Genomic DNA, 19,536 nt, shown 5'->3' with positions numbered 1-19,536 from the left:
TCATTCAGACACTTATATTACTTATTAACTGTATGGCCTTGGTAGGCTTCTTGCTAACTGTTCTTATATCTTAAATTAACTCATTTCTATAAATCTATACCTTGCCACATTGCTTGTGGCTTACCGGCGTCTTTACATGCTGCTTGTCCTGGCGGTGGCTGCAGTGTCTCTCCCTCCTTCTTCCTGTTTCCCCAATTCTCCTCTCTCCTTGTCCCGCCTATACTTCCTGTCTGGTCACTGGCCATCAGTGTTTTATTTATATAGAGAGATATCCACAGCAGACCTGAGTTTAATGTGAATGATTTGTATTGATTTAATGATTATTTCTTTATTTCTCTTTTATCTATTGGAAAGATTATTAAGCACTATTTGTTTTAACATTTTTTGTAGTATTCATATTTAACTCGGGGCTATAGTTTATACCTCTGTTAGTCTGTTGGGTGGCCATAACAAAATATCATAGATTGGATAACTCAGATATTAAAAATTAATGTGATTTCTTCACAGTTATGAAGACGTAACATCCAAGGTCAAATTGGCACCCTACTACGTGGGTGTCTGGTTGACCTCTCTTCTTGTCTTTTAAATGCCTACCTTTTTGAAGCTGATGTGTCCTCACACACTTTTGTTGTTGTTGTTATTTGTGTGTGTGTGTGTGTGTGTGTGTGTAATATACCTGATGTGTTATTGTGTGTATGTGCTTGTTCGTGTTTGAAAGTGGATTTGGAGATGTGCCACACAATCCATGTGTGAAGATCAGAGTACAATCTGTGGGTATCAGTCCTTGCCTTTCTGCCTTCTTTGAGACAGTCTCTTAGCTGAGGTACCCGGCAAGCAAGGTCTAGGAGGCTGTCCTGCTTCTGCCCCCCATATCCCCCATGAGGATAATGTGTACATTACGGCATCTGGTTTTTGAGTGTGTTCTATTAGCACTCAAGTCCTCATGCCTATGCAGCACGTGCCCTTACCCTGAGACCTCAGCTCAGCTCACATCACTTCTCTTTATTTCATTGGGAGATGCTGTGGATTGTCTTCACCTTCTTCCTAGGATGACTATTCAATGCCAGGAGAACTCTACTCTTTTAACTACATTTCACCTATATTATCTACATAAAGACCTCATCTTCAAAAATAGTTGCAAGTTCGGTCAATCCCCCAAATCTGAACTTTTAAAAAATGCCCTTTCTATAAGTAGCCAAACTGACTTAATTCCAGAGAAAATGTAACTTACCATGGAATTTTTCTACTATATTTTGCTCAAGGATGCTTAATTCCAGGTTAATCCATTTGAGTCTTTTTAGTTTTTAGTGTGTGTGTGTGTGTGTGTGTGTGTGTGTGTGTGTGTGTCTGTCTGTCTGTCTTTCTGTCTGTAATGGGCTAGGGCTTAGTTTCTATTTCCATGCATATATCCAATTTTTTAATCATTATTTATCAAAGAAATCAGTTTCCTTATTATGTGTTGTGGACATTATCATAAAAATTAATTGAGCCAGTAGTGGTGGAACACACCTTTAGTCCCAGCACTCAGGAGGCAAAGGCAGGCAGATCATCTCTGAGTTTGAGGCAATAAATCAGAAATCAAGAAAATGTCCTACAGACTTGCCTGCAATCAAGTCACACCCAGGCACTCTCAGCTGAGAGTCCTTCTTCCAAATCACTTTAGTTTGTGTCGAGTGGACATAAAAGTAACCAGTGCAACACGGAATGGTTTTCAGACATTGATTTCTCTAAATAATGTTTTATTCTTACAGTAACATTGTTCTTGCAATTTGGAGGAGTAGTTTCCCACTTAATAAAGAATCTGGCTACAGTTGAGCCAATTTTTCTCTTAGTGGTTTCTTACCAGTTCCACACTGATACTAAGAATGTGGATGTGTGCCCAGATGTAACAGGCTGATTGAATAATGTCTCATGAGAGGCATGAAATCAGAAAGTTTGATTGGCTACATGAACAAGAAATTTCAGGGTGAGATTGTCTATAAACATGAGATAGTGGTTAGATGAATGAATTCACAGATGTAATCAAGCTCTAGACACCAACTGAGGCTGTTCTGCATCCCTCACACTATGTCTACTTTATTGTACTCAAGCCCTGGGTTATAGAGATTGCTAAATTCAGTTCATAGTGTGTCCCTGCTAGGTGAATGCCTGCTTTGCAAACTGCATTCCAGGATAAATAATGTCTGCTACTGACTCCTCATTCACTGCATTTTCCTACACAGTACTGATTTCCAGTGAAATTCTTTGCATTACGGTTGTTCTTTTTTTTTTTTTTTTTTTTTTTTTTTGTATTTTCTGTTCCTTTTGGATGTATGAAGTGATCATTGCTCAAAACAAGCCTTTTCATGAATATTTTTATTAATCTTTCAAACAGGGTGCAATAGGATAGCACAAAGAGAGATTGCCCCCTTTCTCTTCCTACTGATATTTTTAGTAACTCCATTCCTTTCTCCTACTTCCTACTTAGTATAATTGCTTATTTCATGTTTTCTTTTCCAAAGGCAGAAACTGGAATCTAGTTTAGTGTGAGATATTTAAACTCTGTCATACAATCTCAGAAAGAAAGAAAAAAAAGCACATGCTTTCTCATATGTAGAATCTAGCCAATAACATATGGATATATGTAAACAAATCTGTATGTGGTTTAAAGATAACACAAAGAAAAGGGAAAAATATAAAGGGATGCAGAAGGACCAAATGCAGGCAATGGTCACCAGTTATGAAAGAGGATGTAAAGCTAATGGTTCTTCTAGTTCTAATTCTGCCGTAGCATTTTTGGTTTTCGTGGTGGGTAAGCATATGAAAGAGCTTAAGTACTGAAAATATAGGATTTAAATATGAAGCCCCACAGCTTCTGTTCTGAATGCCCAGACTGGTTAGTTGTGGAGTACAATGTTTTTTATTTATTTGCAAGTTTATTTTATAAGTTCATAAAATTAAAAACAGTTCTAGTAGTCGAGCATGTTGCTAGCTTGCTTAGCAATTTCATATCATGTGAGTCAGCTTTCCATAACTTAACAAAATGCTGAGATAATGAGCTTCTAAAGAGAAAAGGTTATTTTGGTCCTGAGGTGTGAGTCCATGACTAATGGGCTGTATTATTTGGTTTGTGACAGAGATATTCATGATAGGAGTTCACGATTCAAGGGATTTATAGGATAAATATTGCTTACCTCATGGTCAGGAAGAAGAGGAGGACCTGAAGGAACTGATGTGTCCCTAATGACCTAAAGGCCTCCCATTGAATCGTTTATTCTAATATCTCCACCACAGACCAATTTGTGTCTCTGGGGTGAAATCTGTGACATACAGGCTTTGTAGGACACCTGAGCTCTAGACAGCATTACAGTTACATGGACATCTTGTATTTACCCTTATGTGACCTCTCCCTTTCAATGACGTGCTCTCTGGATTAATCCCTGTGTTTGCCATGGACATACTTTATTGACAGGTAATTTATCCTCTAGAGAATTTTCTGAATGTTTTGTTGCTAGTAAAAAAAAAAAAAAAGTTTCCTTCTTCTTAAATAGGCCTTCAATGAGTTTGAAGTTGAGCAACATCAAGAATGTGCGTATGATCACTTGGAAGTTTTTGATGGAGACACAGAGAAGTCACCAATCCTTGGCCGACTATGTGGCAGCAAGATACCAGATCCCCTCATGGCTACCGGGAATCAGATGTTTGTTCGGTTTATTTCTGATGCCTCTGTTCAAAGAAAAGGCTTTCAGGCCACCCATTCCACAGGTCAGCAGCTTACCTTCATGCTTTTCTTCTGAGAAAATACATTTTTAAAATTCATTTGTAAATTTGTATGTAAACTAGTGGTTTTCATGACACACACACACACACACACACACACACACACGCACACACACTCACGGGTGTGCTGCTGTACTTTGCTCTTTCTTTTATTACTCTTTTGGGTTGGGTATGTAGATATGGTTGATGAATAGAATTAATAGAATTACGTGACGTTGTAAGTATAGCTGGTGTCCTAGCTTCATTTCTGTTGCTGTGATGAAAGGCAGTGACCCCCCAAAAAATGCAACTTTGGGGAGACATTGGCTCACAGTTCCAGCTTGCAATCCGTCATTCCTGAGAAGTCAAGGCCGGAACTTGAAGTTGCTAGTTACAATTCCTACTCAACAACAGCGAGAATAAATGCATACATACTTATTCATGCGCAGCCTCCCCGTCTCTACAGTAGGTCAGGCCAGGATCCCTTGTCTAGAAAAGGGTACTGGTGAGCTGGGTTTTCCCATATGCATTAACATAACCAAGAAATCCCCCACAGACAGACCCAGGGGTCAGTTTGATCTAGACAATCCCTCGCTGAGACTTTTTTCCAGGTGATTCTACTTTGCCTCAGGTTGTCCCCTAACTTGTCAATTCCCCCTAACTTGCATTTGGTATGCAATATGATTCTTTTCCCTAATCCTGATTTTTAGCTGTTTAGGGAAAAGTTTTCCTTTAGAAAAGTATAAATATGTAAAACTAAATTAAGTAAGATAAAATTATTTGCACCCTGGGGCCAATTTAAATATATGGTCCATAAAATAATCTAAAGAATATTGCCTTTTTCCTTTCAGAGTTTATGAAGGAAAAAAAAAAAAATCGTAGTTATTTGTAAAGTCATTGAGCTTATACTGACACCTTGTGGCCTTTCTGAGGATTGAAGGATTGAGACTATAGTGCAATATAAGAGTCATTCCCGAAATAATTTTAACACCATAGCTGTCATGTTGTCTTTAATTTTCCTTTAGCAATTTATGTGCATTAACTACTTCACTGGACAATATTTTGCACTCTGTGTTTTTATTTTACTGCTTAGTCGATTTGTGCTTTAGTCTGTGAGAAAGAGAATTGTAAAATAGTGGTATGCTATACGTTATTAACTATTCAATTCTTAATAATACTATTTAATTATTCCTCATGCAGTTATAAATACTACGGTTTCAAAAAATAAGACTGTAGATATTTCCTATTATTTTTCTATACATTTTCTATTTTAGATATATTCCTGTTAACTTGTCAAATATTCAAGGTGTGGAAAACTTGGTGTCCCATTAGCTCTTTGGAATTTTCCTGATGATAAAGTGTGTGTGTGTGATGTGTGAGTGTGTGGTGTGTGTGTGTGTGTGTGTGTGTGTGTGTGTGTGTGTCTTGAGGTTATTGACAGCTATCAAACCCTGTGACACCCACCTCTGGTGTAGTTTGTGACTTTACCCTTGTCCCTTATTTATTCACTGTTTGCTGTGTTTGCAATTTACATCAGATCTCTCAAGCTACCTGAGATCAGCAACACTGTCTTCACTCTGCAGAAGACACTAAATTTGTGGATGATTAATTAATTTACAAAAGTTTGTAACACATTATCTAGTCATGGACATACTCCCATTTTGACCATCCCTAAAGCTAATCTATCCCTCTATAGAATATGTTATCAATGTAAAACTCTAGAATTAAGACAGAAATGAATGCAAGCTGTCATTACTACATGAAGCAACAGGTGAAGACTGGACACTGTTTGAATTATGTAAATGTAATAGCAGGCCTCTTTCATCCTCTCTTTTCAGTTCCCATCTATTCAAACATCCAGTGACTAACACCATTCAGAATGTTAGAGTGGAAATGGGCCCTGGATGTTATTCATTTGACCCCATCACTTCAACTATGAGAAATCTGGAGCTACAGTTAAATGCCAGCCAAAGTGACAGAGAAGCCAGTGTCGGCTGTCATTAGCACCTTGGCTCCCACCTCTGCTCACTCCCTCTGATCAGTATGGCTGCGATTGTTTTAAGCTAGCTTTTGCCTTAGCACTTGTGTTGTTAAGGACTCTGGGGCTTATTTCTTTGTCCAATAGATGGTCAATTCCCACTAACTTGTATTTGGTATGCGATATGATTCTTGGTATGCAGTATGTTTGCCTGTCCTGTTAGTTATAAACTTAGACTCTCAAATAATGAGCGATCTTGGAAGTTTCTGGCTGGATTTCTTCTGTGCTGTTGCAAAACGGTCCTTTTCCATAAACCCGTCTTCTGCTCCACCTGCTGTGTGCGTCTCCTTGAGCATCATCATTTCTAGGCAGTCCAATTGTTCCATAACTTTCCATCAACGTCTTGTTTTGGTATTTGCTCCCAACAATGTGATGTGTTGGTATTCTTTAGAGAAGACCAACCCAGGGATTTATGGGAAAAGGACAATGAAAATCCCCTCTGTTGACAGCTCACATTATAGGGTAAATTGAAGCCCAAGCCAAGATCATGTCTGCTAAGTTCACCATGTGTGCCAAAGCCTTTTTGTATTGCTTCCCTCTTTCTAGGACAAATGCAACAAGTTTGTGGCCTCAACTAAAACACTTTAATTTGACTAAGTAAATTTATTTTTTATATACTATGCTAATTTTATTTAAAAATAGTTTTAAAAACAGCCAATTGCAATGTTGCTATAATGTAGTAGTAGTTGTTGTTTTACAAAGTGATGCTATCCATTTAGATGTGGACTTTGTTGGGAAGATAACTTTAATTTCCTTTGACACTTGGTTCAAGTTCAAGTTTGATTTGTTTTAATCAGGTAATTGAAAGAAACAAAATTGCAGAAAAAAATGTGTTTCCTATCAGATGGTGTGTCTCCAGAAAATGAGTGAGAGAGAAAGAGAGAGAGAGAGAGAGAGAGAGAGAGAGAGAGAGAGAGAGAGAGAGAGAGAGAGAATGTAAGTCATGGTTTTGACTTTTTGCATGATTTTTCTCTAGTATCAAATATTTTGTGATTTGTCGGCGACATTTGAAATTCCAACAATATGTTATCATGCCCTTTCCAGAGAAAGTTATTAACATGGAGTAGTTCAGCTGAATTAGAAAGTGCCACTAAAAGCACTTATAGGTCAAATTCCAGGATGTCTTCTGGAATTTAATGCTTACCAGGAAACAAACAAATATGTCTTTGCAAATGGAAATGAAATCTACCCCATAATATCTCTTCCCAAGTCTTACTCAGCTCCATTTTCAATTTCTCAGAAGTACAGATAAGCCGCCGTGGGGACCCTACAAGCACTGGTAGACTATTGCGGGCACGCTGAAGACTAGTTTTATATATCTGGGCTTGATAATTTTTAAAAATTATTGATAAATTATTCATTGACAATATTTTAACTGTACAAATAGTATTTTCCAGGAAACTCTCAAATACTATGCTGACTTGATTTTGAATAACCAGAAGTAAAGAAAGCAATGAATTGCCCTCATGATGTATATAATTTTATGATGTGGGGTTTCTCTCAGGGAATATAAATTTGACCCCACCAGTGTACATAATATCCAATATCTATTTTAAAGCTATCACCCGGTGGACAACACTTCCTCTATGGTTTTAATGATAAGAACGTTATTTTTATAATTATTAGTATGAACAGAGATTTATGGGCATCAAGGAACGTCTAAACTTGGTGCGCAAGAATGGATCCTTTTTGTAACATTCTAGAATGCTCTCAGACCTAAAGTCGAATGACTTTCAGTAAATACAGTCATTGGCAAACTCTGGTTCATAAGCCTTTAAGTGTCTTTCCACATTTTGTCCTACCAGTTCCCTCCTTCCTCGACTCTCCGTTAGAGTTGGGCAGGACAGAGGAGTAGCCCCGAGGCAGGCATTCCAAATCAGCACCCTCCAAGTCTTGTCCCACCAGTGCCCCAGCTCTTCCTGACCCCTGGGGTCATTGTAGTTAAAGTGCTGACAGTGGTTTAAACCTGGAAACAACATCAACCTAGCAGTTACGTTACACTTTGAGAATAGGTAGATATTAAAGTCAGAAACTTCAACCCACTGGTTCACATAATTCTTCCTTGAAACCAGATGCCTGCCAGGTGGCGGTGGTGCACACCTTTAATCCCAGCATCTGGGAGGCAGAGCGAAGTGGATCTCTGTGAGTTCGAGGCCATTCTGGTCTACAGAGCGAGATTCAGGACAGGCACCAAAACTACACAGAGAGACCCTGTCTTGGTGGAACCTGGGGAGAAGCCCTCCAGCAACAAAAATGAAAAAGAAAAGAGAAAGAAATCAGATGCCCTTTTAAAATTTATTCTTGTTTCATGCCTATAGCTTTTTGGCCTGCATGTATGTATGTGTACCACATGCATGACTGGTGCCCAGGCAAGGAAGAAGAGGGCATCAGATGCCCTACAACTAGAGTTACAGGAGGTTGTGAGCCACCTTGTGGATGCTAGAAATCGACTCCAGTCATCTGGAAGAGCAGCCAGTGCTCTTAACTACCGAGCCACTTATAGCCCCAAATCAAATGTGTTTTTCACATGATGTTTTACTGGTCTTAAAGGTATCACTTTCCTTTTCTGATAAAAATTAATACTTTCTAAAGCTGTTATTTTTTTTGTAGCTTCCACAAAAGCACCTGAGTAATTTTATGTATTCACATAGCTTAAATGAATCCTTTAAGATAGCTTTTAGCTATGAGTCTTGTACCATTAAATTTTACATATGCTCAGTGGTAAAGTACAAATCTTGCATGCAATGCCCGTTGTTCAATCCTTAGCACCAGAGAAAATATAAAAGTAAAGAAAATAAATAAAGATTAAAAATAAAAATAATAGAGATTTTGTTCAGAGTGAGACAGAACTTTATTTGGATCTAGGTAATATGACTTTTAAGTGCTATCACATGGTAGAAGAGAATATTGCCTGGGAGTTGTTTAAGCTGCACTGGGACAAAGCCCAAGGATTGATTGACACTACCCATTCAGATACAGGATTCTTATAGCAGATTCAGAAATATTATCTAAAATCATTACCAAGCAGATTTCTGGCTTGGTCAGTAACTTGCTTACCTCCCAAGCATGAAGGCCTGAGTCCAGATCCCCAGGACCCCAGAACTCAGGTTAAATAGCAGGCAGTGTAGTACTCAGCTCTCTCATTAACCACTGGGAGACAGAGAACACTTGGGATTTGCTGACCAGCTATTCTGGTCAAATTGGTCAAATTGGTGAGATCCAGGCGCAGTGAAAGACCCTGTGCTAAGAAAATGAGATAGAGAAGGATTGAGAAAGACATCTGGTGTCTACCTGTGACTTCCACAGTGTGTGCACACATGTATCTTCACACACACACACACACACACACACACACACACACACACACACACACACAAGTGAATAGAAAATGAAAGCACCGAAGCACACTATAGTTTCAACACAAATGTAAAAAGCCTCTTAAGCATTCCTGCTGCCCAGTGCATCTTCACTACGTGTTATCTTATGACCAATGGTGACAGTGTTATGAATGTGTCTCCATACCCAGTGTCTTGGAGAAATATAATCCTGGTCTTAGTTCTGAGGGTTGTGACAGATACTGGGAAACTGTTCACATGTTGGCAAACACCTTACTTTCCCCAAAACTTTTCATGTCTCATTCTCTATCACTATACTTATGGGTGAATTTGTTGGCAGACCATTTTAGCCTCTTGAGGCTTCTCTTTAATAGCTGTTATAATAAACTGGGGGCTCTGACCACAATGAACTTATAAAAAGTTTTGGAAACCCCCTTTCTTTAAATTAGACAAGCTAAGAGATTTGGTTCTCACAGCCCTATTTCCTTGATGTATTTTCCAGGGATTATGGTAGTACACAGAAGAACTGATTTGTATTTCTCTACAGCATGAAAATAAAATTTTATTATAGCAAATACACCAATTATAACTGGACAGCTTTTGTAATGAATTGGGTTTTTTTCTGCTGATGAAGTGAGGTACTATTCCTACTCAAATATTATTGTATCTATACAATAATATTATATAATGTTCAGTGCTGTATAGCAAATACACACATGAATCTTATGTTTTGCTATTTCTTCAAGTTATTTTTATTCCTTTGGTTACTGAGTTCTAAGTTTTCTCCATGAAAATACTAATAAAAACAGTATTAGGTGTATCTCTCATAATTCCATTTAGCCAATTATGTGACAGGTATTCTTCCAAGTGACTTTTTTTTATTATATTTTGAAAACTCACAAAAATTGGAACCATCATCATATGTATTTTGCCTTTGGGAAAATAAGGATCAGAGGCATGATCTTTCTGGCCAATAGTCTCATAGCTAGTTAGATGTTTAAGCTGAGTTCATAAACCAGACAGACTGAATGTGGCATTCCTGCCTGTACACCTGACAGGTTTTGACTCTCCATCACAATCACATCCTGAATACTGGATGTTGAAACAGCAGTCAGAGCTTGGTTAGACCCCATTGAAATGGAGGCTGGACTGTGGAGCTCACCAAGCTTATTCATTTTCCTTTACTTTTCTTGGGCAGAGTGTGGTGGTCGATTGAAGGCAGAACCCAAACCCAGAGACCTGTACTCCCACGCTCAGTTTGGTGATAATAACTACCCAGGGCAAGTTGATTGTGAATGGTTGCTGGTGTCAGAACGAGGCTTTCGACTTGAATTGTCCTTCCAAATGTTTGAAGTAGAAGAAGAAGCTGACTGTGGCTATGATTATGTTGAAATCTTTGATGGTCTCAATTCAAAAGCTGTGGGACTTGGTAGATTCTGTGGCTCTGGGGTAAGTACACCAACAGAATTCCATAGCCAATTAATGAAAATTCTTGTTAATTAGTGGTTTGTGTATATAATATTTACAAATTGAAAAAATTCTTGAAAAAATTATTCATTCTGTATTATTATCAATGACTAGACAAAAAAAAACACAGCTCTTCTATCTTCCTATGTCTCCACTTTTAGTAAGTTTACATTAGTATTCATACGAGTAGATGAACCTAGTTGTTCTAGTTCCTTGTTGCTTTCCATATTCTAACTTTTCATTGTGCAGTAAATATTTAAATGCTTAATAATCTAAAAACAACATATCTAAATGCACAGCCTTGCCAGTGTTGTTCCTTCCAAAATTAAAGCATAAGAGAAAAGGAAAGAAAATCCAGTTTGCATTCTCTTCTTTAGAAATCCCTCCGGTCAGAACACTAGGACCAGCTATCACTGCCCCGCATGAGCAGGTGGAGTTCAGGAACAGGTAGTGAAGAGGCCACATGAGAAACTAGAATGAGAAACACTTCTGCTTTTCTTTATTTCCCCCAGGACTCACTGCATTCAAATGGAAGCTACTCTGAATGTGTATTTTACATGAGATGTGAATAATCCCAACTTTCTGAGTGTCAACACTTATCTAGGAATTAAATAATAATAATAATAAAATTCTACCCAAGTAGCACTTGAAGCAGATCCTTACAATGTTTTTGATCAATAAAAGAGAGAGAAATGAAAGATTTCGATTCCACAAGTGGTCCAGTTCAGAATAACCACTGAAGAAATGACTATCTCTTTACTGTTCTATAATCTCCTTTGTTTACATATAAATCAAAGGAATGTGGATTAAAGTTTTGAAGACCAAGTCTTATTGGAAATTTTGGAGTTTAGTAGTGGGCTAAGATATCTTTTATGAGATCTTCAGTATTGCATTTCTTCCCTAAATCTCATGTTTTCTCATCTTTGTGGAAAGAGATGCAACAGAACCGCTGTTCTGGACTGTTGGGTGGATTGAATTATTAGAGCATGTGCATGACATTGATGAAACAGTGGCTTAGTCTACTGCGCATTTGGTTTATGTTCCATTTGCTTTTTCTTTCAGCCACCAGAAGAAATCTATTCAATTGGAGATGCAGTTTTAATTCATTTTCACACTGATGACACTATCAACAAGAAAGGATTTTATATAAGATACAAAAGTATAAGGTACCCAGAAACCATGCATGTCGAGAACTAATGCAGATCATCCCTCAGAACAAAAAGGAATGTGCATATTGAAAGAAGACATTTTTAAAATTGACAATATTAGTACAAATGTTTTATATAATGAGTGAACAAAAGAGAATTGCAAGACTAGAGTTATCTCTGAAATGAAAGTGAACTTACCAGAAAACTGGATCGGCATTGCAAGGATGTTTGAAAGTCATGCTTGATGTTTAATAAAGGTGTTGGACAGCTATCACATGCTCAAGGAAGATTAACAGCTTGAAATATATGCCTCATATTTTGGACAGTTTACTTCAGGGGCTATGAGTCTCTGAAGTGATTTCTTGACTACTTTTTCAAGATCTGGGGACATATAATGATCAAACAGATCAAAACTTGGAAACCTACTTCCTGGGTCTTAGCACATTTGCTAAAGACTTGGTAGGTCAGACCCAATGTAAACCAAATCCATGTAAGGAGATGTGGAATAGTGGTCTTTGGAAGGTGGTTTGTCCTTTAAATGTAGGTGTGCGTGTGTGCGTACGTACGTGCGTGTGTGCGTGCGTGCATGCGTGCGTGTGTGTGTGTTTGTGTATGTGTGTGTGTGTGTGTATGTGTGTTTGTGTGTTTATGTTTGGAAACTGGAATATTTCATTTTCATTATTTTCAAATGCCGGCCAGCTTAACCTCTTCACACAAATGATTTTGTGACCACTTCATTGAATCTATATCTTGAGAAGTCTGAAATATCTGTAGTGTCTGTAAGCAGTTAATCTCTTGAAATCATATTTAATTACTGGAAAATATCCAGTTTACTAGTAAATTCATTTCTCGTTGAGGAAGTGCTGAATAGTCACACCAAATCCAGGAAACCCATTATGTCTTATGAACCTTTAAGAAAAACTCCCACGAGGTGTGTGCAGCCGTCTTCCACATGACTACCTGATGGTTCTTCTTCCAGTTACTACTACTGCTGCTATGATCTTTCTTTATTGTTAATGTGTTGATGTATTATTGTTATGGTTATTGTTATTGATGTTGTTACTGTATTTAAAAATGATCAGTTGAAGTGGAAGTGGAGTTTTGGGAGACATGAAATATCTCTCCTTTTTTGTTCTCTTCTTGAGATTCAGTTTAAAAAATACAATATTGGGTGGCAAATGATTTGTTTCTGAAATATTTCCTATGGTGCTATTCCATAAACATTAAAACAGCAACAACAACAAGTTTCTGACCTTTGAGCCAAATGCCTGCTGTATACTATGAATGCCTCCCTGTATGTGGTGGGCAAAGAAAACTAAAGACTTGTTAAATATATCAAGAGTGTATCATGGCAAAGGCAAAACAAAGCTTGTCCTATGGAACAACTACTTCCAATGCCTTAGAATTCTTGCACATAATCAAACAAATCTGCTTAAAGACACACCTTTTGAAATGTTGGTCATCATAGCGTATGTTAATCAGCAACTCCAAGAAGGAAATCCATTTCTATAACAGAGACATTGGACCCATACAGATACATTTACATGTGTACATCCCAACATGCTTTTGTTGTAGAAATGTAATTATAGGATGAATTTTTGCTTTATAGCCCTGTGTGTTTTTAATATTAATGAATGTATATGTGAGCTGTTGAATGAGTGTGTCTGCTAGAAAGTAAATGCTATGGATGGTTGATAAGTTTAATTCTGTGTGCCAAGTTGTGCTAGAACCATGTATGAAGTAGCACCCTACTAAAGTTTCATGGACATACAATGGAGAGTTCTAATTATCATCGATCCCATCAAAGAAAGGCTCTTTCCCTTAGACAATATGTTCTGAATTATATTTTTTTTTGTTGACGTGAGTTGCTGTGCAAATGAGCGTTTTTCTCTTAATTGTCCACAAACACCCATTGTCTGGAAAATAACAGGGGGAGGTTATATTTCTTTATTTTTTACAAAATTAAACTCTACATATAGATATAACAATTTATTCTTTTTCTCAATTTTCCCTTGAACAATCTTTCTCTATTTATAACTTGCAAAGTGTAAATACAGTTTTTGAACCAATGTTTGGATCTCATTGAATATTGCCTTCAAAATATGAATGTGTTGTCTGTAATGTAGATGAGCCACTCAATGGAAATGATTTGTTCTAGTAACTTCTTCCATATTTTATCACTCATCCTCAACTAGCCAAGATATGCCCACAATGAGGAAGAAAAAAGAAAAAAAAAAAGGCACTTACACTGGAAGTGTTTTGCACTGCTCAGGGATTTGTGTAGGTGTGAAATAGGTCCTAAAACTCCATGCATGCTACTCTTCAGCTGAAATAGATGATGAAGTGCAGAACATGAGACCTAGTGATCTGTGGCTTCCAGGGTAACAGATGAAGTTAGATGCATAAACTCAGTCATTCTGTTTGCTATCAGAAATCTGTGCTTATTCTACAACATGCAATACATTTAATTTTGATGCACATGAACAGTAGAATTTTTAAATTATGAAGTATTTCCACACAAAGCAAATTTCAGGTGTGAATTAGGTAGTTACTAGTTGATGACAACATTTTTCTTTCAGCCAACAGCGTGAAGATTAGAATGTCAACTGCACATAGATTTCTTTATGCACCAAAAATACTACTAAAATTTAAAACAGCCCTATAGTTTGGTGTTAGTGAGCTTCTTATTAAAGTGAATATATTAAATTATTTCAAATGACATGATGGGAAAAATGTAACTACTTTAAGAAATAGCCCAGACACTCCAGCTGATACTCACTAAGTCACAATAAACTAAGGTTGAGACAACTAAGAAACTGTAGAAAGTCTGTTATCATAATGTAGTTCATTGACATAGATATTAATTTTTATTGTATCTTGTTTTAGAAATCAGACAGTACCCCATAATATTTTTAAAGTAATTCAACATTTGCCTTAAATGTGCTGTTAAATGAAAATAGACACCACCATTGTTGTTTTGCTCAAAAGTATTATTGTCCTAGACATTTTATTAAGTTAATTTTGTAAATTATACCTTACAGTAGTTGTTTGTGCTTTATATTTACCAAGGTTCTGAATACCTTATAATTGTCATTGCACACAGAAGAAAACTACCTTTTAAAATATTATTTCTTTATGTTTATTACAAAGAGAAATCCAATCATGACTTCAAATAATTGTACAAAACAACATTTTAAAAGAAATAAATGAGGGCTGATCAGATCAGTCAGCACGAAGCATTGCTGGACACCAAAAATGAGGCTATAAGTTGGCTTCTGAGGACAGCATGGGAAGAGAGAAAGGAGTCCTAAAAGTTGTCTTCTACTGCACACACTTAGGCATGGGTGTGCCCATATGTGCACACATGCATGCACAAATAGGCGCACACACACACACACACACTAAATATTTATAAAATGTTTAAAGCAATAAATAGAGGAGAAGCAGGAATTCTGTGTCCATACCTCTGCTGGCTGATTTTGTGCCTCCCTGTGCTAATTTTTTTAATGCAGCATGGTGTCACATTCAATTTTTTTCCATGTTTGTTCTTAGAATAACAACTTGTTCTGTTTTAATGAGTGTTTTAATTGTGGGATACTTTACAGTAACCTTTAAAGATCATTTTTTCTGCTATGTAGAAATCTCAGTAGTATCTAAGAATTCTAAGAATTTTATTTTTTATGATGTTGAAATTTACTTTTAAAAGCTCCAATAAGTTTTATTTTTTTATTTATTAGAACTACATCTCTGTATTACATTAAAACAACTTTTACCCAAAGCAATTATGAAAATAAGTGGAAGCTTTAATGGCGATGACTTGATTTTTTTTTTTTTCCCGAGACAGGGTTTCTCTGTGTAGCTTTGTGCCTTTCCTGGAACTCACTTGGTAGCCCAGGCTGGCCTCAAACTCACAAAGATCCGCCTGGCTCTGCCTCCCGAGTGCTGGGATTAAAGGCGTGTGCCACCACCGCCCGGCTTGACTTGAATTTTTGAAAACCTTTGATTCTGCTTTTAAAAGAGTGTGGAATAAGGAAAGCAGAAAATTTTATTCTCTCCTAAATATTTATCAAGTAAATTGTGGAAATGCTTTCTATTTACCAGAACAAACATATAACATAAATTTATCACAAAGACAAAAGCTCTGCTAATGTATTATTGGAGCTTCTTAAGGATTTAAGGCAGAGTAAGTAGTTCCCAAAGATATTAACCTTTGGACCTTAATTACCATTAATACATAATTTAGAAACATTGTCATTAGCATAAGAACAAGTGATATAAAGGCTAACTCTGATGCAATGTGAGGTATCATATTCTCCAAGAGTTCTCTTCCATCTACTGTTTTCACTGCCTACCTTCAACCTGACCATCTTTTACCTCCAGTGTACTGATCCTGAATCCATGATAATCATGTTCCCACCATGACATCCTAGTTCAGAAGCTAATGCAGGAATTCAAAGCAATCCCGGGGGCTCTGAGTACAATTCACTAGATATAACTTCTCCCTCCTTTAATAATTCAAGTAGAAATGAACAGAACAGAACATATACTGACCTGTGACTTTAAAACACTTGTGGAAATATGGTTGAATTTAAAATAAATTGAACCTGAAAAAGGAGCACTGAAGATATCAATCCACACAATGAACCCTGTAGCTGTGCAGTCTTCACAGTGAGCCTTGTGGTGCCAGGGTACAGTGTGAAGTAAGTGGTGGGATTATTTGTGTTCTGAGTCATTTTTATACAAACACAAGCAGTGACTTTTCCTGTCTCTCTGAAGTCACCTTGCTCTGCCTGCCTGTCATATCCAAACAGCTGGAAGGTTCATGTGTTTTAACACTCCAAAGTTTCAGCCTACACTCATCATAAATAAAAATAACAACTAATCATACCACACCAACATTCACTAGTTTAAACATACGTTCACCCTTCAGTGTATTTTGTAAATCGTATTAGAAAAGCCATTTTGTGGTGCTTTCATTGAACTAAGGATGGTTATATCAGTCATTAGTTTCATGACTAATCCAAGAATGGATCTGTCCAAAGTGTTGCTAGAATTGTTTTTGGCTGAACAATTGGGAAAAACTAAAAACAAACATTTTCAATAAATATAAGAAAGTGAACATATATTCCTTCATAGTATTTTTATGTTAGAATTAGTTCTTAACAAAATCATGAGCCAGCACTAGTAAAAATGAGTCTGGGGCTGTAAAGGACTTATTCCAAGAAATTTCTCCAAGTTTATCGAAATGGGATGATTGCTTAGAAACAAGTGAAGTAAAGACTCATGGATAATAAATCAATAAATAAATACAAAAAACACCAACAACTCTAAAAATAACTGAATGGGCAATTCTTAGAGGCCTGTACTAAAACCTTAGGTATCTTTTAGGACAGATTTTTTTTTTTGCATGGTTCCAATAAATATGCCAAATATACTTTTGTACTGTTCATTTATTAGCTGTTTGAATTTCTTGAGATTAAATGATCATGCATAATCAGTCACATTATTTCTCAAACAAAAGGCATATATATTTATATGCATCACATATTTGTTTGCTCATATAATTTCTTTTTAATGTATCAACAAATATTTGTTTAATGTTTGCTTCTGTGCCAAGTACTAAACAGACTTCTTCCACTTAAGGAAGAATAAGTCACAATTTCTCCTCTGATGAAGTTTAAATTTTAATTAGAGAGACATGTGCTTGTTAAAAAAAAATCCCCCAAAGTGAAAAGTATAAAAATAAAACAAATGTATGTTACCTAGTACCATTTGGGTGATATTTCAAAATTAATGTAGATCCTATTTTGAGATCAACATTAACATATATTCTTTCCTTAGCCTGGATTTTACAACAAAGCATTCAGTTGATTCATAAAAGTAGTTATTTTTCACTTCAATCATTGTACTTTCAATCATCTAAATTGTTTATTCTTAAGTTGGAAAACAGGTGACCTTTGTAAATATAAATCAAAAGTAATGGTGTCTGGACTATTGCCCCTGTAATGAATGCATACACTGAGGTGGGTAGTTCAGAAGACTGTGAGTTCAATAGCAGCCTGGGCTAAGTAAGAACACCCTGTCTCAGAAATAAAGAAATCAAGCACCACTAATTGATACATTGAAGATTTTGTTAGGATCTACACTGAAACACTTGAAACCCATGATCATATTCAATTATCACTTAATGTGTCAAAATGAAGCTTTTCATTTGCAGGGCATCCCTCATGATCACACCTACATGATTTGAACATTGTGAAGTACTTTGCAGAGATGAACAGCAGGATAGACTGCACAGGAATTCCTCCACAGTACACAGAAATGGAACTGTGCTGGACAACTCCTAGGACTGGTAATCCCACCCCTCAGTGTGGCAACCCTCCTGTACTCTTGCCTGGTGTTGATGAAGTCAATTCAACTACCTTCCTGGGGTTTGCAAAGCCATGAAGCCTGCAGTAACCTCAGGAACACCAGAACCGGAAGAGTCTTTCTCCAGAAGTGCCCTCCAGGGTTCTGTGGCTGTTCATATAACAAAGGGTTAACTTCATTTCTAACTAGGTAACAAAATAATACTTAAAATATGGAGAATATAAATAGACAGCTGGAGTGCATATATTATGTGAGATTTTATGTGTGTATTATACAACTCATCATGTGGCCTGTAACTTTTAAAACTTTTAATGCAAAATTAAATATTAACCATACTCACAAATGAAGACATAGGTATGCCATAAAATTTTCAAAACTAGAATTCCAAGCTGCAAGGTGCAATTCCTTCCTCCTGTTTTCCACATATTTTGTTTAGTTTTATGATCAACTTGACACAAACTGGAGTTATCTGCAAAGAGGGAACCTCAACTGAGATATTGTGCATGTTAACTTGGCCTATAGTCTTGACTGTTGATTGATGTGGAAAGACTCAACCCACTGTAAACAATGCCATCCTTGGACAGGTGGTCTCATCCTGTGTAGCAAAGCAGACTCAGCAAGCCGATCTCTATGGCAGTTCTTGCATTGTGTTCCTTCCCTGACTTCTTTTTACCACAACTATAAGCTGAAATAAGTCCTTTCCAGCTCAAGTTGCTTTTTGGTCATGGTGTTTATCAAAGAGATGAAACCCAAGTAAGACATCACCTTTGGGTTTTCTACTTGCAATGTTGTATCCTGTTACTTGGAAACATGCTTTGATGGATTCTTAAACAAGGTAGTTAGTGCGTGTGATATGTATCTGTGCAGGCTTGCAATACATATCCTGTGTCCTAGACTAGTAAGACAAACATTTGTATAATTTTATAGATAATTTCTTGAAATATAAAGTAGATTTAGGTTCCATGAAGTCTGTGATGAACCAAGTCCATCGAAAGAGGAATAGATGTACAATTTACATATTGAATTTAAAAGGTAGGTATGGAGTAAGGTGTGGAGTAAATGGAGATAGTGAGAGGGTGACTGTGATAAAATACAATGTATGAAATTCTCAAAGAATTAATGCAAATATTAGGCATAATTTAAAAACATAATCATAAGTTTAATTTTTGATATTGCAACTCTTTTTTTTAAATAATTCTCAGAGGGGTTTATTTTTTATTTATTTTTTTGAATTACATTTTCCCCTTTTATTTTATTTTACAATACCATTCAGTTCTACATATCAGCCACGGATTCCCTTGTTCTCCCCCTCCTGTCCCCCTCCCCTCCCCCCAGCCTATCCCCCATTCTCACCTCCTCCAGGGCAAAGCCTCCCCTGAGGACTGAGATTGACCTGGTAGACTCAGTCCAGGCAGGTCCAGTTCCCTCCTCCCAGACAGAG

The 19,536-nt window shown here is 36.8% G+C and overlaps 1 protein-coding gene across 1 annotated transcript in view; it reads left to right on the top strand.

Moving 5' to 3' along the window:
- Positions 1-12,346, top strand: part of Tll1 (tolloid like 1) — a 184,168-nt gene extending 171,822 nt beyond the window's left edge. The window contains exons 19-21 of the mRNA XM_028881029.2: positions 3,531-3,744; positions 10,310-10,560; positions 11,641-12,346. Of these exons, the coding sequence (XP_028736862.1) occupies positions 3,531-3,744; positions 10,310-10,560; positions 11,641-11,775 (600 nt within the window). The 3' untranslated portion in view covers positions 11,776-12,346. The remainder of the gene's footprint in view (positions 1-3,530; positions 3,745-10,309; positions 10,561-11,640) is intronic.
- The last annotated feature ends 7,190 nt before the right edge of the window (positions 12,347-19,536 follow it).

This window comes from Peromyscus leucopus, chromosome 17 (assembly GCF_004664715.2).
Source record: "Peromyscus leucopus breed LL Stock chromosome 17, UCI_PerLeu_2.1, whole genome shotgun sequence".
NCBI lineage: Eukaryota > Metazoa > Chordata > Mammalia > Rodentia > Cricetidae > Peromyscus > Peromyscus leucopus.
This window is presented reverse-complemented; position numbering and strand designations above follow the sequence as displayed.